Source organism: Nyctibius grandis, chromosome 16 (genome assembly GCF_013368605.1).
Source record: "Nyctibius grandis isolate bNycGra1 chromosome 16, bNycGra1.pri, whole genome shotgun sequence".
In the NCBI taxonomy this organism is placed as follows: Eukaryota; Metazoa; Chordata; class Aves; order Nyctibiiformes; family Nyctibiidae; genus Nyctibius; species Nyctibius grandis.
In genome coordinates, this window is record NC_090673.1 from 11,426,137 (window position 1) to 11,443,153 (window position 17,017).

Consider the following 17,017-nt stretch of genomic DNA (forward strand, 5'->3'; position numbering starts at 1 on the left):
CTGCTGCAGGGTTGTCCATGTTCCAGACACCACTCACTCCTGCACCTTTCATGCAGACACAGGATGGGCTTTGGCAGCCTCCAATGGAGTTTGCCAGAAGTGCAGTTTTCTTGTGGAGCTGGCAGGAGAAAATGTTTAATAGTCCGTAAGAGAGCTCTGGGAGGGGGAGGAAGGGAAGGAAAAGGGGGCCATTTCCCAGTTTTGTCCAAGTACTTTCTACCTTCCTTATTTAAACTTACTGGAAGAGAAGGTGTTTACAAAGATGACATCCTTATCTTTGACTTTTTTGGGGGCATTATGTGGTGGGGTTGGTTTTCCTCTTGCTGAAAAGGTCTTTCCGAACCTCAGAATAGAAGCGTGTCTGGAGTGGTAAAGAACTGGAGAACTCCCAAGTACAGAGAGCCGAGCCAGGCTGCCTCTCCTAGTTTATGCAGTTATCTCCTGGCACTGGCTGTGTCGTGTGCTGCGATCTGCTGTTTATATTGCTCAAAACAATCCGTAGAACAGGAAAGCTGTGGTTTACTGTCAGGCGTATGAACTGAAACAGCTTCTGAAGTCATCAAGCGTGCGTAAGGTGGGGAGTGGAGAAGATGACATGCTAAATTGCAGAAAAAAATGACTGGGAATGAGAAGTACGTGACGTTACGAATGACCTGGGTAACATGGAGAGGGACTGAGGAGTGGCATGGGAGTGTGTGTAAAAACCCACGTAACTCCAGGATCGCTGCCTCCCAGGCAGGGCTGCTGCCCGGTGAGGCAGGTCCTTGGGAGATCGACTTGCGGGCAATAGCTACGGCAGGGATTTTTTCCACTGGTTACACGTCTTCCTTAAAAATGCTTCAGCTCCATCAGTTGGTGAGATTCCTTTAACAGGAAGGAGGAACTACCTCCTTTTGTTTTTTGAGTTTTGCAGCATTGGAGGTTGATTGTTTCCCCTCCATGTTTGTAGCCCAGCGATTAAATTCTCTTGTAAAATTTAGATTTTTTTTTAAACTACCAAACTCATATCCTCTTGTGTGCAGAGAAGCTTGAAAATAAGCTGTAAATGCTCAAGAAGAAGAAACACTGATTTCTCTTTTCATTAAAAAACAAAAACAACCTTGAACAAGGTGGAGAGAGGGGGGGTTTTTATCCAGAGTTAATTCCCTTTCAGAATAGAGGACTTTATTTTTTCCAAACAACATCTCTTTAAGATGGATTTTCAGTTGCTAGCAAATATATTTGGAAGCCAACACCTTCCCGTGGCCGTTTTGCACTACTTCATTTTGTTGGGGTTGGTTTTTTTGGCTAGGTGAGTGATGCATAAAACCACCCCCACGCTGTTGTTTGTTTGTGGAGTGCTGCTGGAAGGATGTTTTCAGTGTTTCCCGCAAGAGCCAAACACATTTTTCTCTGGAGAGAGAAAAATCTTCCCCAGGGATCCCTGTGCGATGGGCAGGATGCGTTGGCGTGGAGCGCGGCTGCCGGGCTGGCATCTGTTCTTCACTCTCATCTGCCTTTTAGATCTGGTTTTTCTGCATTTTCTCTCTCCCTGGTTTGAACTGTGGCTTTGGGGTCACCTATTGACGGGCACATTTGGAGCTGCGAACCGGGCAAGTGAAGGTGTCCATCGCCGACCAGCAGCTGTGAATGAAAACAGCAGACAGATTCTCTAGGAATTTCACCAAACCCTCAGTGAAAGCTCTTTAGCTTTAACACCCTTTAGTCTGACATTTGTCATTGCCTGGGTCGCTGCAGTCCCTTTCAGGTGCTGAAGCGCCGGCAGGACTCGCTGATGGAGCAAAAAGGGCTCTGTAGGAGCCTGAATTGCCACTTTAAATTTGCTTCAGAACTTTTAGACCTTTTCATCTCACTTGAACCTTATTTTCCCTCCCTTATCTTATTTTACCACAGTGTTTACCAGCTTAACTGCTCTATTTTTTACTCTGGGTTATTAATTAATTCAGTGATTCCTCCTTGGAGTTAAGAAGTGAATCAAGTTTGTGATCACATTTAAGCAGAACACTTTGGTGCACTTTAAGTCAGCACCAAGAGCCAAAGCAAAACTCTGCAGCCCCAAACGTCCCCGCCAGGAACAAATGGCCAGAGACGAGGACAAAATTCCTCGAGAGGCAGCTCCACCGGCTGCGCAACAGTCCGGCTGCCCAGCGCTTGCTGTCATCACATGCTGGGACAAGGATCACGTGAAGAGGCGGGGAGCGAGCCCTGCAGAGCCTGGGAGGCATCGTGGTGTTGCTGGTGGGATCCGGGGAGTTCCTGCCTCTGATGGCGTTTGTAACCCAGCGTCAGATCCAAAAGGTAAGGAACTGCCCCCGGGAAGGAGGGTGTCTGCCGTGCAGGCAGGTGACACTGCGTGCGGGATACGCTCGCCACTAGCTAAACTGTGATCAGGTCTAGCAAAGATCTGCTTTACAAACACTTCACATTCTTCTCAGCGTCTTGTATTACGTTCATTTTGAGTGTGTGAGGACCCTGTCGTGGCTACAAACTCTTCCAGAGGGCAACTTGTCCTGCAGAGCCCTTGGAAGAATTTATCTTATGCCCTTCTGTCTCTGCTGCTCAGCTCTCATCCGTGAACTCGAAATCTGCCTGTCAAAGGATAATCTCCAGGGTATTCTATATAAAGAAACAGCAGTGCCAACAGAGTTCACTTCATTTTGTAAGGGATTGCGTAGTCAACCATGAGAAATCACCCAGGGATTTTTCCCTTATAGAAAACAACATTTTCCAGCTTGTAAAGGAAACTCCTTCTTATCTGGCATACAGGTATAATGGCTCTGACTGTGCAAGCAGGCTTTGTAATTTAATAGTTGCTGGTTGCACATCTTAGATAAGATATCCTTAAACCACCAAGGCTCTAGCGATGATATCTGCTCTGCTTTGTGGACTGAGTTGTTGAGATGCGTGGTTCTTAACTGTTTGGAATCTGAGCCTGTTAACAAACTACCTTTTTTACAATAGAAACCGCTTCTGAAATTAAAATTTAAGAGCAGGTTGCCCAGCTGCAGAGCTGAAGTTGGGATGCTTTTCACACTGAGCTGAGGCACAGCAAAGGGCCAGAACTGTTCTCTCTTGCTCTGCGCTGCTTCCCCCGAGGACTCTGGGGGAGAGCAGTCACCCCCTCTCTTGCAGTTCCACGAGGATGGCTTCCTTGTCCTAGAGCATTTTTTCACCGCAGAGGAGTGTGACAGCATGAGGAATCAGATTCAGAGAATCGTAGCGGAGATGGAAGTGCCACCGCACTGCCGCACTGAGTTCTCCACCAAGGAAGAGGAGCAGCTCCAGGCGCAGGTACCGAGAAGGGCTGTGCCCGTCGGAGCGTGGGGAGGGGAAAGGGAAAAGGCAAATAGCTGCGCAGGATTCCCTGGGGGAACGCGACTCTTTCCTCTAACTGAACCTAACACTGAGAGGCACGTGCCCTCCAGCATCGTACAGATGTGTGGTGGTGGTCTTATCAGGGGTGAAGGAGAAGAGGGTGCGTGTGGCTCTGCTGTGCTTTTGGCCCCCATAACTGTTGCCCCTGGTAGCCACAAGCAGCTCTCACAGATCACTTTGTACCTGTTCTGCAGACAGAAAATAGGTTATTTTCGAGGCAGCCAGCAAAAGAAAAGCAAGGGGAGCCTCTGTGTGAGAGGTTCTTGTAAAGTCCTAATCAATGCCAAGACATTTAGCACTGTGGAAAGCCTTTTTGAGTGATTTGTACTGACTGTGTTTTGTTTATGCTGCGGCTTGATGGGAAAAAGATGCAGGTGAGTATTAATGCTTTGGTCGAAGGTTCATTTATGGTTTTACAAGGATACTATCTTTACTGGGCTCTTATCCCTGGCAGGGTAGCTCGGATTATTTCCTAACCAGTGGAGACAAGATTAGATTCTTCTTTGAGAAAGGTGTTTTGGATGAGAGAGGTAAGCCCTGGCCTGAGCCCCAGGGAGGGGACAGGAGAAGGCCGAGGGAGGGGTCAGGGGCCAGTTTCCAGCTCTAGGGACGATTCCTGCTTTGCAAACAATGTTAAATTCTGGTTTTGTTTTGTAGGTAATTTTCTAATTCCAAAGGAGAAATCCATCAGCAAGATCGGCCACGGTATGTTTAAAGGAGGGTTTTGAGAGGGGTGGACAAAAGGGATGTGGTTTTCGGACATGAGGATTTCTCCCGACCTGCTCACTATAAATAACCTTGGCCATCTGAGTTGAAACCTTTCTGAGCGGAGAAGCGACTTCTTCCCTCTTCTGTTGCTTCTCTGCCTCCTGGGGACAACTGCATCAAACATCGCAGACTTCACCCCCTCTTGCCATTGTGGCCACGCAGCTCCTGCCTCTGCAGCCCCGGGCTGTTTTTACTCTGGGTTTCTGCATTAAATTCTTCAACTTGATTCCACACGTCAGTTTGCTTTTCCCCACGTCGCTCTGTCACTGTCTCTGCAATTCTCTGTGCTGCCCCTCACTCTCTGCTGTCAAAGGGCTTAAAAATCTTCCGTTACAATCCTTTTCAAAATAACCCTTCTAGGAGGTTTTTCAGCTCTGCATAGCTCGGGGTCACTGACACGGGACAGTTTGGACTTCAGCCCTTGTCTCTTTTATTGCTCTAACAAATCTACCACCTAAGGCTGGTCACATTCAGTACAGATCAAACTGTGTCTTCCGGGTCCCGTGCAGTGGTGGGTTGCCAATGCTGAAGCCATCCTCCCTCCTTTGGTGTCACCAGCCCCTTTTCTTTACCCTTACTGATTTCAGTTTGACCTATTTCCTCCCTCCCAGCTACCGAACTTGCGTTTTGGTCCTTTTGTTTTTGAACAATACATGGAAAATGAGAGCAGGTTTCACTGCATTGCCAAACACAAGAACTTTGTTCAGATTCAGCTTCACTAAACTTGGAAATTCAGTACCGAGAGTTCTCGGTTCTTCGGTTTTCTCAGAAAAACACTCTCCCCCTCCCAGCCCTGCTGCCAGCCTGTTACACTTCAGCTTTCCCCAGGGGAAGCAAAACCAACTGTAGATGCCTGCTGACTCAGCAACTCCACAACTCAAAAGGCTTCTCTGGACTTACTTCTTGTAATGACTCCTTTTGGTCGAGCCTCGCCTCGTCCCTTGCTCAGGAGCAGCCCCTGCCGGACCCACTCCTGGCTCCTCGCAGCAAATTTGATCACGATGAGCTGGAGGCGCCATTCCGAGTCCTCGCTTTATGGTTTTGTCAGAGCTGGGCTGTAGCAGGCGTCCGTGTGCCAACAGCTCTGGTCTGCAGGCTGCGGCCCTCTGCTAAGGGCACCAAAGACAAGCCCTGCTCATTTGTGCAGTAATTACTTTTTTGGTAGGTTTTAAGAACTGTGTTTCTAAAGGGCGAATTCACCTGTCTGCCTGAGGTCATGTATAGTGGTTGTCGTGTTAGCATATGCATAAGGTAATACTTCATCACATAATACTCAATTTTTGTTCACTCTTTTATACACTAATTTTTACATAGCTGCGGTTTGTGGCCAGTGAGTGATTATATTTTTGGTCTCTAAAGAAGATTTGTCAAATCTACAAGTGTTGATAAGCCATTTATTTCCACTCTTGGGAGGGACAAAAGTTTCTGGTTGCAATTTATCTTGCTGGGCTGTCGTCTCTGCAGCTCATCATTGAGTGCTGCCAAGTTCCCTTCTATTAATGAAATCTTCAGTCTAAGCCTTTTCTTTTCCCTCAGCTTTACATGCTTATGATCCTGTCTTCAAGCAAATCACCCACTCCTCCAAGGTGCAGGTGAGGTGTTACTGTTTCCTAGAATAGTCTGGAAAAAAAAAATTATGGAGTAGTTAATCGAAATATTCTAGACTCCTAAGGACAGTCATCTTGTCCTTTAAAGGAAATTTAAGTATCTTCAAAGAATAATGCTTTGTAGTGTGCACTAAACAGCAAATGTAAATTTTGGGAAGTTTTGTTACAGGAATTGGGAAGAAAACTGGGCCTTGAGAGACCAGTAGTTGTGCAAAGCATGTATATCTTCAAGGTACAGTAATTCCAGTTGTCTTGTCACTCGTGAAATAGACCCCGTTAGGTGGGAAGCTGTGAAACTCCTCTCTTCACACATGACCTTTCTTCCCTTGCAGCAACCTGGCATTGGTGGTGAAGGTGAGATTCCCATTATCTCTATAACACACTGCAGATAATAGTCCTTCAGGAAAGGAATATTACCAGGAAAAAGGCTCAGAATCACACTTAAGCCTGTGAGTTTTGTGGTCCAAACCTTCTTAGAATTATTGAAAAGCACCCACGTTATCCAGAAATGCTTCTACATCATATGCAACTTGAACAAAGAGCTGCTTTTACATTTGCCCCAGGCCGAAAGGTGATATTTTTATGTACGATTTAATGTGTACGACAGATGGGTGGGCAGGGTAGGTCAGGTCAAGAAGCCAGGGAGAACCAGCCTGCCGCCCTTGTAGCGGTGCTGAATTCCTCAGGCGTTAGAAGACCCTAAGGCCCGTCTCTCGTTGCAGTGACCCCGCACCAGGATGCCACCTTCCTGCACACGGAGCCTCTGGGCAGAATCCTGGGCTTCTGGATCGCGCTGGAGGATGCCACGCTGGAGAACGGCTGCTTGTGGTTCATCCCCGGCTCTCACACCAGTAAGAGTCGTGGCGTTTTGGTGCGTGCTGTGAAACACACGCTCGAGGGTGGAGGGTAACACGGGCCGTGTTGTGTTCTTGGCATCGCACAGTGCCCACAGAAGCACACTGCTCTCCTTGTTTGTCGAAAGGACAACTTTATTTACTACAAAGGTCTCCTGCTATGCTGTTGTCAAATCCACAACCACATTTTTCAGCAGCTTATTAACTGCTTCACTTTGCTCTTGGCCACTAGTCCATCAGATGAGTCTAATATAACAATATTTTTTAATTAAAAAAAAAGGGTGGTATAAATGACTGACACTGTGTTTAGTTTTAAATTGATATCTAGCCTAACAACAAAGAATCCAGGATACTGAGGAAAGGAAGGACGGTCCTCCTGAATTTTTATTTACTCCAGAATCTGTTAAGGAGAGGACCATTAAGCTGCTCCTGAATCTTTTCTTTTCACTTCAGTGTTATTTCAGAAGCTTCCCTTGCCAGCTTCAGACTCTGCCTTGCCGGGCCACTGAGACTTAAGACTTTAATGTAAAGAAGGTCTTAAACCACTGGGTCCTTTCTTCCTGTAGTGAAACAGGTATTTGCTATATATTGGTGCTCCTTCCACAGTTTTGAGTGTAGCCTTGAAAATGTTCATCAAATCTGATCTGGACTGCAAATAGTAATACTCCTCCTTGTGCCTTCCAGAGTAGGAATACACTGAGAAATCACTCTTTTTTTTAATTTCTTTTTTTTTATTTTTTTTTTTTTTTTTTTTTTCCTTCCCCCATCCACTCACAAAACTGTTTCTTTTCCAGGTTGCATCCCTTTCACAAAGATCCCCTTTTTTGCCCTGGCCAATAAAATTTTTAGTCCTGACAGCCGTATACAAGGGGAATAAAAATCCTCTTCCACACACACACAACTGTCAAATACTGGTCTGAATTTCAGCAGACAAGGAAAGCCTCCAAGCCTACGGAAGGATCACCTGGACACCCTCCAAGCCATCAGAGAACAGTGTCCCAGGGGAACACACAGACAAAACCAGATCAGCACAGACTCATATAATGGCTGTTGTGACTGATGGTCGTTGCTGTGTGTGTAACCACTACTGGGTTACCGGCAGAGTTTTCTGGGTTTCGCTACCTCTAGGGCCCACTTATCAGCTTTAATTACTCACCTAAGCACTCACCCAGTGCCTGTAACCAGAGTGCTCTTAAGATTTTAAGGCACTCACCCCTCAAATTCTGGAGTCAGCTGCACTCTGGTTGCAATTCATGCTCCTACAGAAAGGAGAAATGGACCAAAGGTTGGCTTCGTGTGAGCATAAGACTGCATGTCCCTAAAGGGCGATGTTGCAATGCACGGAGAGCACCAGAAATGCAAACAAAAGGCAGTTGTTTATCAGTTTCTGCCACAGCTGGAAAATTCTGCATCTTTGCTTAATGAAAAAAACCCACCCAAATTACTAAGGAAAAAATTGAATATGCTGTAATAATAAAGTTCCTATCATTGCCAAGTGAAATCACAGACGCTGTTCCTCTGCTGTGCAGAATGTAGCTGGCTGTTTAATTTTTGTGTGTTTGCTTATTCTGTGGGTTTGCAGATGGAATTACCCGGAGAATGGTCCGTGCACCTCCAGGTACCTCAACATGTGTAGAGTTTGTAGGGTCAGAGCCGGCCTACGAAGACAGCCAGTTCATACCCCTGCCTATAAGTAAAGGTAAAAACAACCCCCAGACAAGTCTGCTTTACAGCTCAAGAAAAACGAGAGAGCTCAAATCGTATTTCAACACTTTCAACTTCCCTTATATTTTAAAGCCAGCACTCACGATGTGAAACAGCACGATGTTTCATCCAAACAGGTGGGCTCATTCTCATCCACGGTGAAGTCGTCCATAAGAGCGAACTGAACAGCTCGGAGTCTTCTCGCCACGTGTTCACCTTCCACGTGATGGAAGCCAAAGACACCAGCTGGAGCAAAGAGAACTGGTAAGGTCGCCGTCCCAACAAGCAGCTGAGGAAACCGGAGCCTTTTCAATGCGACAGCCAGGATAAGCTTTTATTGGTGGTCTTGTGTGTCACAGTGGCTGTTGGTAGTACCTCAGTTAGCATCGATTTCGTACCCTAGAACTGGCATAGCCGCTGAAGTTTTGTTTTTACCTCTTCTTTACTTCCTAGGCTCCAGCCAACTCCTGAACTGCCTTTTCCATCGCTCTACACTTGAAGTTAGTGATTGGCTTCTGGAGTCAATAGCTGATCAATATTCCTTTCTGATTGTTCATTCATGTTCCCTTTAAATACAACTTTCACTAGATCAGCTCTCAAGATTAATTTATCCTCTTCTCGGAACGAGGACCCTTGGCACAGCCGAATGCACCTGCACTAGACAGAAGCTTCTACTACAGCATGAGCCCTACTAGTATGAGAATAGTCGCCCAGTCCTTTTGGTAAGGAAACTTCTTCCGTCTTGAGAATAGACCATTAAAGACCATTGCACCTTGAGTGGGACCAGTTAAGAAGTATTTCTTCCTGCAGATACTCAGTATTTAATTCTGTTTAAGTCAAGAGCTTGTCTGGTGCATTTCTTGGTTGCGTTGATCCCAGCAACGCAGGTGAATGTGTTACGTGAAGATGGCTGACTTTCACCCTTGGGTCTCTGTCCTACTGTTTGATAATAGTGATTACAAATAATCCTATTGAGGGCAAAATGAAGCAGGAAGTCTACTTTTATAATCAATCTTCTAAGGATTTCTGGCAAACTGTAGCTGAGTGATCTCTGAGTGTGTTGATTAAGAATTTTACAGTTCTTAAAGATTCATGTTGAAATTATGAAAACAAAAAGCCCCAATCAAACTCCTAACATTTAAATAAAAAAATAGAAATTCTCCTTTTTATCTCCCTTATCTTTTCTTTGAGGAAGACACAGCGGGACTTTCTACCAACAGATGGGGCCAGTGCTAAGTTGTCTGATGACCAGTTTGAACCCTCAATGTGCACAAGAACAATTACTGTCCCCAAAACTCCGACAACACCAAACGACTTGTAGCAAGGGGAAACCTAAGGAATGTTAAGAAACGTTAAGCCACATCTGCAAGCTCAAGCCTGTATCCTAAGCTGAACAGAAGCCCTGTAAACGTAATTTCACTGGCACTGGTGCTGTAGCAACCCTGAGATGTGAACCTGGTATCATCAATGCACTAATTACATCGTGGTAACCTTAAGACTGCTCCGAGTCCTGGCAGAGTGAGCCTCAGTTCTCACTGCCCCATCCCTTGCAGAAGTGTATTGCCTGTCTCTGGCATTTGTTTGATGTGAAATAGTCAAATTTGGGTTCTTTATGGGAAGAAGTTTCAGCCCTTTGGGCTTTTGCTGGGCGATGTAGAATAGGTTCAGTACAGCAAAGAATTACAGAATCACAGAATCAATCAGGTTGGAAGAGCCCTCTGGGATTGAGTCCAACCATTGCCCTGACACCACCCTGTCAACTAGACTATGGCACTAAGTGCCATGTCCAGTCTTTTCTTAAACCCCTCCAGAGATGGTGACTCCACCACCTCCCTGGGCAGCCCCTTCCAATGGCTAATTTCTGAGAAGAAACGCTTCATCATAGAGGAATGCTCAGGTGGCCGTAGTGGGAATTAGGAAGCTGGGTAAGGGCAACAGCAGGAACGTTGAGTTCAAAGTTTTTGCAGGTACAGCTGCTGCCCTCCTGCCTTTTCTACAGTTAGTTGGAAAGCTGTGAGCAGGGTGCAAGGAAAATGACTTTAACTCTGGTACTATTTTATGATGGCGATGGTGACGGCTGTGTTCATGATGGAAGCAGCTAAAGCTTTTTTTGCGTCTTTCCATTACAAGAGCTGATAATTTAGAATAGCACCTTTCTGCTCAGGATAGTTTGTCTTCTGATTATATGCACCACTACCTGCAGTGTACAAAACCATCTAGGTCAAGTGCATAAATAAAAGCATGAAGCTGGACTGGATTTGCAGGATTTCCTGTTAAATGTGAAGGAAACTCAGTCTAGCACAACTACCGAGTTTGGTTTCCCACAAAGAGTATCTGAGACCTTATTGCGTTATTAACCAAAACCAGCTCTGGACAATTTTGACATCCTCAGGAAAAGCAGTATCAAATCTCAGGAGCCCTGCCCAGGATTGGGCAATGCTGCCTCCCAGCTGCTCGAGCCCTGGCTTGTTGCAGGGACAAACACAGTATTAGATTCTGGGGCTAATTCTGCTGGCCCACAGCACTAGTTTCACTCCACCCCCGGTCTTATTCTCACTCCTAAGACACAGTCTCAGGGCTAGGACTGCAGTGTTGTGTAAGGTGTCTGGGACTTGCACAAAACTGTTCCCAGAAGTGAATAAAAAGTGTCAGAAGTTAACTTCATCCTGCAAACGGGAATCCTGGAATGCAAATCATCTGCTTGGTCACTTGTCAGGGGAAGGGCGGAGGCAGGGAGGGCACGGGCTAGTGTGTTTTGCTCTAATGGACCCTTGCCAAACGGGCGAGAAGAGATTGTCAATACAGAAGTGTTTAACACATAAAAATTAGGTGGGTTGTTTTTTGCCACAAAATGGTAGTTAGAATTTTAATTAAATGGACAGAATTAAATGGCTTTACTCAGTTTGTTGATAGAAGCCTTTTTACAAGTTGTTTAAACATCTGAAAAAATGTGCAAAGTAGAAAACTGCAACAGTATTAGAAAAGTTTATTGACTTTGACAGATTATCTGCTTTCATGGTTGATGTGTAATTAGTTTTATCTGTGACTTTGCTTAGTTTTTCCCCTATATTGAATATTATTCCAAATGAATTTAGAGATTAAAATCTTGAAAAAGACAAAACATTCTTGTTGTTGCATAAACCTTCAGGGCTAAAACTGCAACCCTCTTGTTAGTACGGTTTGGAATAAAGTCTCTTACGTTCTCAAACCTCCTGCACTCGCCCCGGGTAAACTCTGCTGTTACAGCTACTGCGTCTGAAGTTGTGTTCGTGCATCGCAGTGCATTAGTATGGCTCTTGGTGGTGGTGTCTGGATACATCTGGACAGTCGCACTCGCTCTGTGTGGCCACATTCGTTATAAAACATGCTTTAAATGGTGCTTATACAGAAACAAGGAGTTCACATGTTCAGTAACACAAGACAGCAGGACTCAATACAGCAAAACAAGTTTTGGCTCTGATACAACACAGGAGTGGTAACATCTGAGAGGTTTGCTTATCTTTTTTTCCTCTAATTGACTTACCTCTTCTTCCTCCACTTCCTTTGCCTCTGGGCACCCAGTAGAAACTTAAATTGGATTATTAAACACAAATGCTATTTTTATCAGCCATGTTTGTGTTCCTGTGAGTTGTGTTCTCACAGCAACTCATGCTGTTTTAAACGGGGAAAAAACAAGACCAAACCAAACGCTTTATTTTAAACAGGTCTTTTTCATTTCTGTTTTTAACAATTTTACCTGCTGTACCAAAGGCAGTGTTTAGCTCAGCTTTGAGCTCTCATTACAGTACATCTTCTGTTAACACTTTTCTCTAGGAAGGGAGAAACCTCTGTTCCTGGAATTGCTTCTATGCCATAAACATTATCTGGAGGTAGAGAGGCAACAGCAGATTATCGATTTGGGTGGTATAAGCTTCCAAAAGAGAAACTAAGCTCACAGATGCCAGAATCCAGGCATAGCTGGAGTTCAGATTCACACTGCTGTCAAAGATCAGAATAAGAGCCACAGCGATGATCTGAGCAAAAATAGCTGTCATTGTCCCTTCAACGGTCTTCTTTGTTCCTGGCCATTTGATTTCCCCCATTGTGCTGCCAAAAACGGAGGCAATAGTGTCTCCTACCCCTACTGCCAGTACCCCAGAGTAGGGGACCAGTGCTCCTGCCCCAGACAAGGTACCTTTAGGAGCACAAGATCTGGGGAACAACCACACTGGGAGGGACATGCCAAGGAGGAGATAAATATGAGTCAAGATTAGAGGTCCACTGTCTCTTTCATCCAAGAAGAGAGACAGCAAATGCCTGAGGGTTTGGCCAAATGGTTTGATCCTGAAGTACCGCATATATTCCAAGAAGATAAACACTGCCAGACACAGTACTGCAGCAACGTAGAGAAGCTGGTGGTCATAAATTAGTCCAGGAACATAAGTAGCTACGACAATGAAATGGAAATATTTCCTGGTTATAGTCGAGGCCTGGTGCTTTTTACATTCAGATGATCTCTTAGCATTCTGGTAGAAAACTATGCCACATGCTGAAGCAGCCAGAAAGGTCCAATATACAAGAAGGTAAACTCTTGTCTGTGTCTCAAAGAGAAATTGGAGTAGCCAGAACAAAGGGTTCCTCTGGATCAGTCGGTACAGCCAAGGCATGATGACCCCTAAGCCTAGCACTGCTGTCATCATGTGGAAAAACATGGAGGAGATCCACGTACCCGAATCCAGGAAAATGAAGAGCACAGTGAAGAAAAGCCCAAGGAGAACAACTCCAACAACTGCTACCAGAAGGAAAAAGTCTATGGGATCACCTCTGCCCTCGATTACATTCAGTGAGCGTTTAATGAGCTGATTGAGAACAAAACTTATACCTCCGAGAACGAGCAAAGCTTCTCCAGGAGTAAAACATCGAGGCAACAAGTACAGCAAGATCATACTGAGGTAGACAAAAATTAGCAGCACTTCTAGGACCTCTATCACTTCTGAAACAGTTAGAGAGTGCTTCATGGTATAGATAATTATACTGCCAGCAATACCAGTAAGTATGCAAGTGTTGGTTGGCACAGGCTTTGTGATGCCAACCGCTATTACAGACAGAAAGAGAGCGACCAGCATGCCCGTGGAAGCTACGACTATGCCAAAACGTTCGAAGTACACAATGCCAGCAGACTTGCACCTCTCCTTCATCGCTATCCCCAACAAGGGGATGACCATGCTAGCTGGCAGGAGGCCACTGTTTGCTGCTGTCCGGAACTGGAATACAGCCCCACCCAGCTGGAGCAAACGGTCCCATTTGAACTGGACATAAAAAGCCTGGACGGCGAGAGCGACGGCGCACCAGGAATACCGGTCCCACACCGCTGCGTGCACAAAGAGAACGATGACGAACACGATCACGGATTCCACCAGCACTGGCTGGTTTAACATGATTCCAGTCTGACGTGGCTTAAGCTTTCAAAATCTTCCTCAGGAGTCCCGATGTGCTCAATAGTTGCCCATTAGGAAGAATTCCCTTTCATGCTACTGCAGTTCCTATTTAAAAAAAAAAAAAGGCAATTAAGGCAACTACTAGAAAAGCTAAAGCTTCCACACAGCTGTTTTGTTCTTAAGCTTAATTTAAACTGATAATTATGTGCCCTTTGTTAATGTGAACACACAGGTGAATAAAAAAAAATAAAACCAGTCAGGTAATGGATCAGCCAAAACTGTTATCCCCCTCGGAGAATCGAGAAGTCAGCCTGCAGTGAGAGAAATGAATCACTGAATACTGGGGTATTCAGACACAGTTTTAAATATTTCTGTTGCAGTGTCTTTGAATTGAATTATGAAGCAAAGAAGGCATAAATATTCCCAGAAGGCTTCACTGTGATGGTGTGAATTTGAAATATAGTTAATTTAAAAGTTTAAAGATAATTTTAGAGCCTCATTTTGTATGCGGTTTTCACTGTAGCTTTACAGACTGTTCCTCCTCCTTTTGTTATCTATTTCTCCTCCCACTGATGTGCAAAACCCCCTACGTACCTCGTACCCCGCTCTCCTCCTGTTACTGGTGTTATGATCGAATACTTCCACTACTGCAGCAGGTGTTCTATAATGCTACATAGTATTTACAATAGAAGTAGGAAAGAAAACATCACAATCATTAAAAAAACTTTGCCAAATAGCTTCCTTTATCTAATTTTGATCTATTACCAGAACTGTCAAGATAAGTTAAGTTGGAGATTGAGCACAGAAAAACGAAGTGAACAGACCTCATCTTGCCTGTAGCCATGAGAGGATGTTCACCACAGCCTTAGTATTAAGCAGCTTAATTTGTTTTGCTTCTACAGCACTGCTGGGTCGTATTTGTTATAAAGATACCTGTTCTACAATACGCTTCTAGTCCATCTTCTGTTTAATGCTAGGATGTGTTGTAGCCATACGATTTAATTATTATACAACTTCATATGTGAGTAAATTGAGTCTGATTTATTTTTCCTTATTTTTAAAGAAAGGCATCACCTTCATTATTATTATTCATTATGCCCCCTCCCTGGCAGTGTTCAAGGGCAGGCTGGATGGGGCTTGGAGCAACCTGGTCTAGTGGAAGGTGTCCCTGCCCGTGGCAGGGGGGTTGGAACTGGATGATCTTTAAGGTCCCTTCCAACCCAAACCAGTCTGTGATTCTATGATTCATTTCTCTTTAACCCATGGCACAGCCTCTTCCCCCTGTCAGCTATCTCGATGCCCATTTTCAGAGTGAGAACCCCGCACTCCTATTTTACACAGCCTCTAGATCTGTATAAATAAGTGAAATATTTTCATGTTAGATATTAATGACACTAGACAAATATTAGCAAGTCTCATCCCCAAAATGCATCATTACTTTTATAAGTGATTTGTTTAACTAACCTCTGGTATGCACTATTTTCCTCAAATCCTTCAACAGTGAGTAAACCTTGTCAGACATTCTTGGTCATGAGTTAAAGCTGTCATTGTTTTCTATATCCTCTCACTCCCTTGTCTTACTATCACTGCATTTACACCTGCATTGCAAACGAAACTTTCCTTTAAACTTTTAGGCTATAAGATAAATAGTTGAGATAATCAGCAATGCACAGAATGACTATTGGGTTAACTCATATCTTATCTTCTTCCAAGTAGCGTGGGCATTCACAACCTTGTGAAATTCTCACCAGCGTTTATTGCTTTCTAGCAACCTTTATTTCTCCTTATCCATGCTTTGATATTATGCCTTAGCCATACGTAAGCCAATGCCATTACACTGGCATCTCTCCTGGGTTCTTTGAAGGCAGCAGTTTCTGTATTTCTGTTGGCAATAGAATGGCTGATCCAGCTGTACGTACCCTGCTGGATAAGACATCTCCAGCTGAAACTTTGGATTGCTTCATCCTTTCTGGCCCACCCTGAAGCTGATTAGTAGGAAACTCATTAAATTTTGCTCCCAGTCTCATCAGTAATATCTACATGACCTCCCTCGTGGAAGGCTAGAAGTTTATTTAAAGTTCTGGTTAGGGTTTTCATGCAGTGTTGAATGGTGTCACCAAATTATAAAGTTGAGAGAGACTTCAGTAGTAATATTACTGGGTAACTATTAGAGTTTGCACTGTGGGTTTGCAGAGTTTAATTATTTATGACTTTGTACTGAAAACTCCTAATTATTAATAGATTGCTTCTTGGCATCCTTGTTCATATAGCCTGAAATACTGGATTGCCAAACAACTTCATTACATTTACTGTTGCTACACGACTAGATCAGGCCAAGTGTAATCTTTTTGCCATCACACTTCATTTTTAAACAGAACAGGAGAAGAATTAATCATATAGTCAACCAAACAGAATTGGCACGGGCAATATGAGCAATAATGGTTTTGGGGCCCTACTCCTTGTTGTTTCTGAGCACAGGGGCAGGGGAAGCTTACGGCTCCTTTGAGAAGAGGCGAGGCACACACCACACGCCAGCCAAGGACTGAGGGACCTTCCACTCGGTTTGGCAACTTTAAGCTCGCAGCCAGCTCTTGCACCAGTGCGGACAGAGGCAGCCGCCCGCCCGCGGGCTGGGGGACCAGGAGGATGTCACCACCCGGAGCGTGGGGCTCCTGCTCCATCGCAGCAGCTTTCAGAGCCGCTGACCTGTGAAGCTGCACCCGATGTGTGTCACTGCCGAATTATTTCGTTGTCCGGTGCCTGCTGCCATTCCCTTTGCGCCTCCTCTCAGGTACCGCGAAGCCCCCCAGCGCTCCCAAACGCCGAACGGGACCCACCGCCCCGTTTTCTGCCCGTTTCGCGATCTGCATCCCGGCTGCTTCGGCTGCGGAAGCTTCCCGCTGCCGTGCCCCCGAACGCCCGGTGGCCCTCGCCTCGCCGCAGCGCCTGCCTCCTCCCCCGGGCTTCCCTCGCCCCGTCCTCCCGCGCCACCCTCCGCCTCCTCTCCCCCTCAGCCGCGGCACCCCGCAGCCCAGCCTTCGCTACCGAGAAGCTGCGGCGGCGCACGGGCCGCAGCAGGAACAGCGGCCGCCGGAAGGTCTCGGAGCCGCTCGGAGGCTCCGCCCGGGTGAGCCCCGGGTCCAGCCGCGGCCTCCCCTGACTGCCCCCGCCGGAGCCGGGAGCCGAGCGCGCACCCACCTCCCGGGGCGCCGCCATCTTGGCGCTGCCTCTGTCACATGACCCAGCCCGCCGGGGCGGGGCCGGAGCCGGAGCGGCGGCTCCGCCACGTGAC

General features: G+C 45.8%; 2 protein-coding genes across 4 annotated transcripts; one reads left to right on the forward strand and one right to left on the reverse strand.

The window, feature by feature from the left end:
- The first annotated feature begins 2,214 nt into the window (after positions 1-2,214).
- On the forward strand, positions 2,215-9,892 carry PHYHD1 (phytanoyl-CoA dioxygenase domain containing 1). 2 transcript variants are annotated; one of them, XR_011049367.1, is made up of 12 exons: positions 2,215-2,298; positions 3,133-3,291; positions 3,830-3,905; positions 4,033-4,080; positions 5,680-5,735; positions 5,920-5,982; positions 6,083-6,104; positions 6,473-6,601; positions 8,187-8,303; positions 8,446-8,572; positions 8,762-9,030; positions 9,529-9,892. XR_011049367.1 is itself a non-coding variant. In XM_068413984.1 (11 exons), exons 1-11 carry the CDS (start codon positions 2,266-2,268, stop codon positions 8,805-8,807), a joined length of 876 nt encoding a protein of 291 aa, XP_068270085.1. In that variant the 5' UTR covers positions 2,215-2,265; the 3' UTR covers positions 8,808-9,438. The 2 variants fall into 2 exon arrangements, 1 of the variants encoding a protein (XP_068270085.1); XM_068413984.1 differs by lacking the exon at positions 9,529-9,892 and having other exon boundaries at positions 8,762-9,438.
- Positions 9,893-11,284: 1,392 nt separating this feature from the next.
- On the reverse strand, positions 11,285-16,947 carry DOLK (dolichol kinase). 2 transcript variants are annotated; one of them, XM_068414021.1, is made up of 3 exons: positions 16,221-16,246; positions 14,320-14,394; positions 11,285-13,830 (listed from the first exon to the last, which is right to left on the reverse strand). In XM_068414021.1, the coding sequence occupies exon 3, from the start codon at positions 13,723-13,725 to the stop codon at positions 12,154-12,156; it is 1,572 nt and encodes a 523-aa protein (XP_068270122.1). In that variant the 5' UTR covers positions 13,726-13,830; positions 14,320-14,394; positions 16,221-16,246; the 3' UTR covers positions 11,285-12,153. The 2 variants fall into 2 exon arrangements, with proteins under 2 accessions (XP_068270122.1, XP_068270123.1); XM_068414022.1 differs by lacking the exons at positions 14,320-14,394; positions 16,221-16,246 and adding an exon at positions 16,924-16,947.
- Positions 16,948-17,017: the final 70 nt, after the last annotated feature.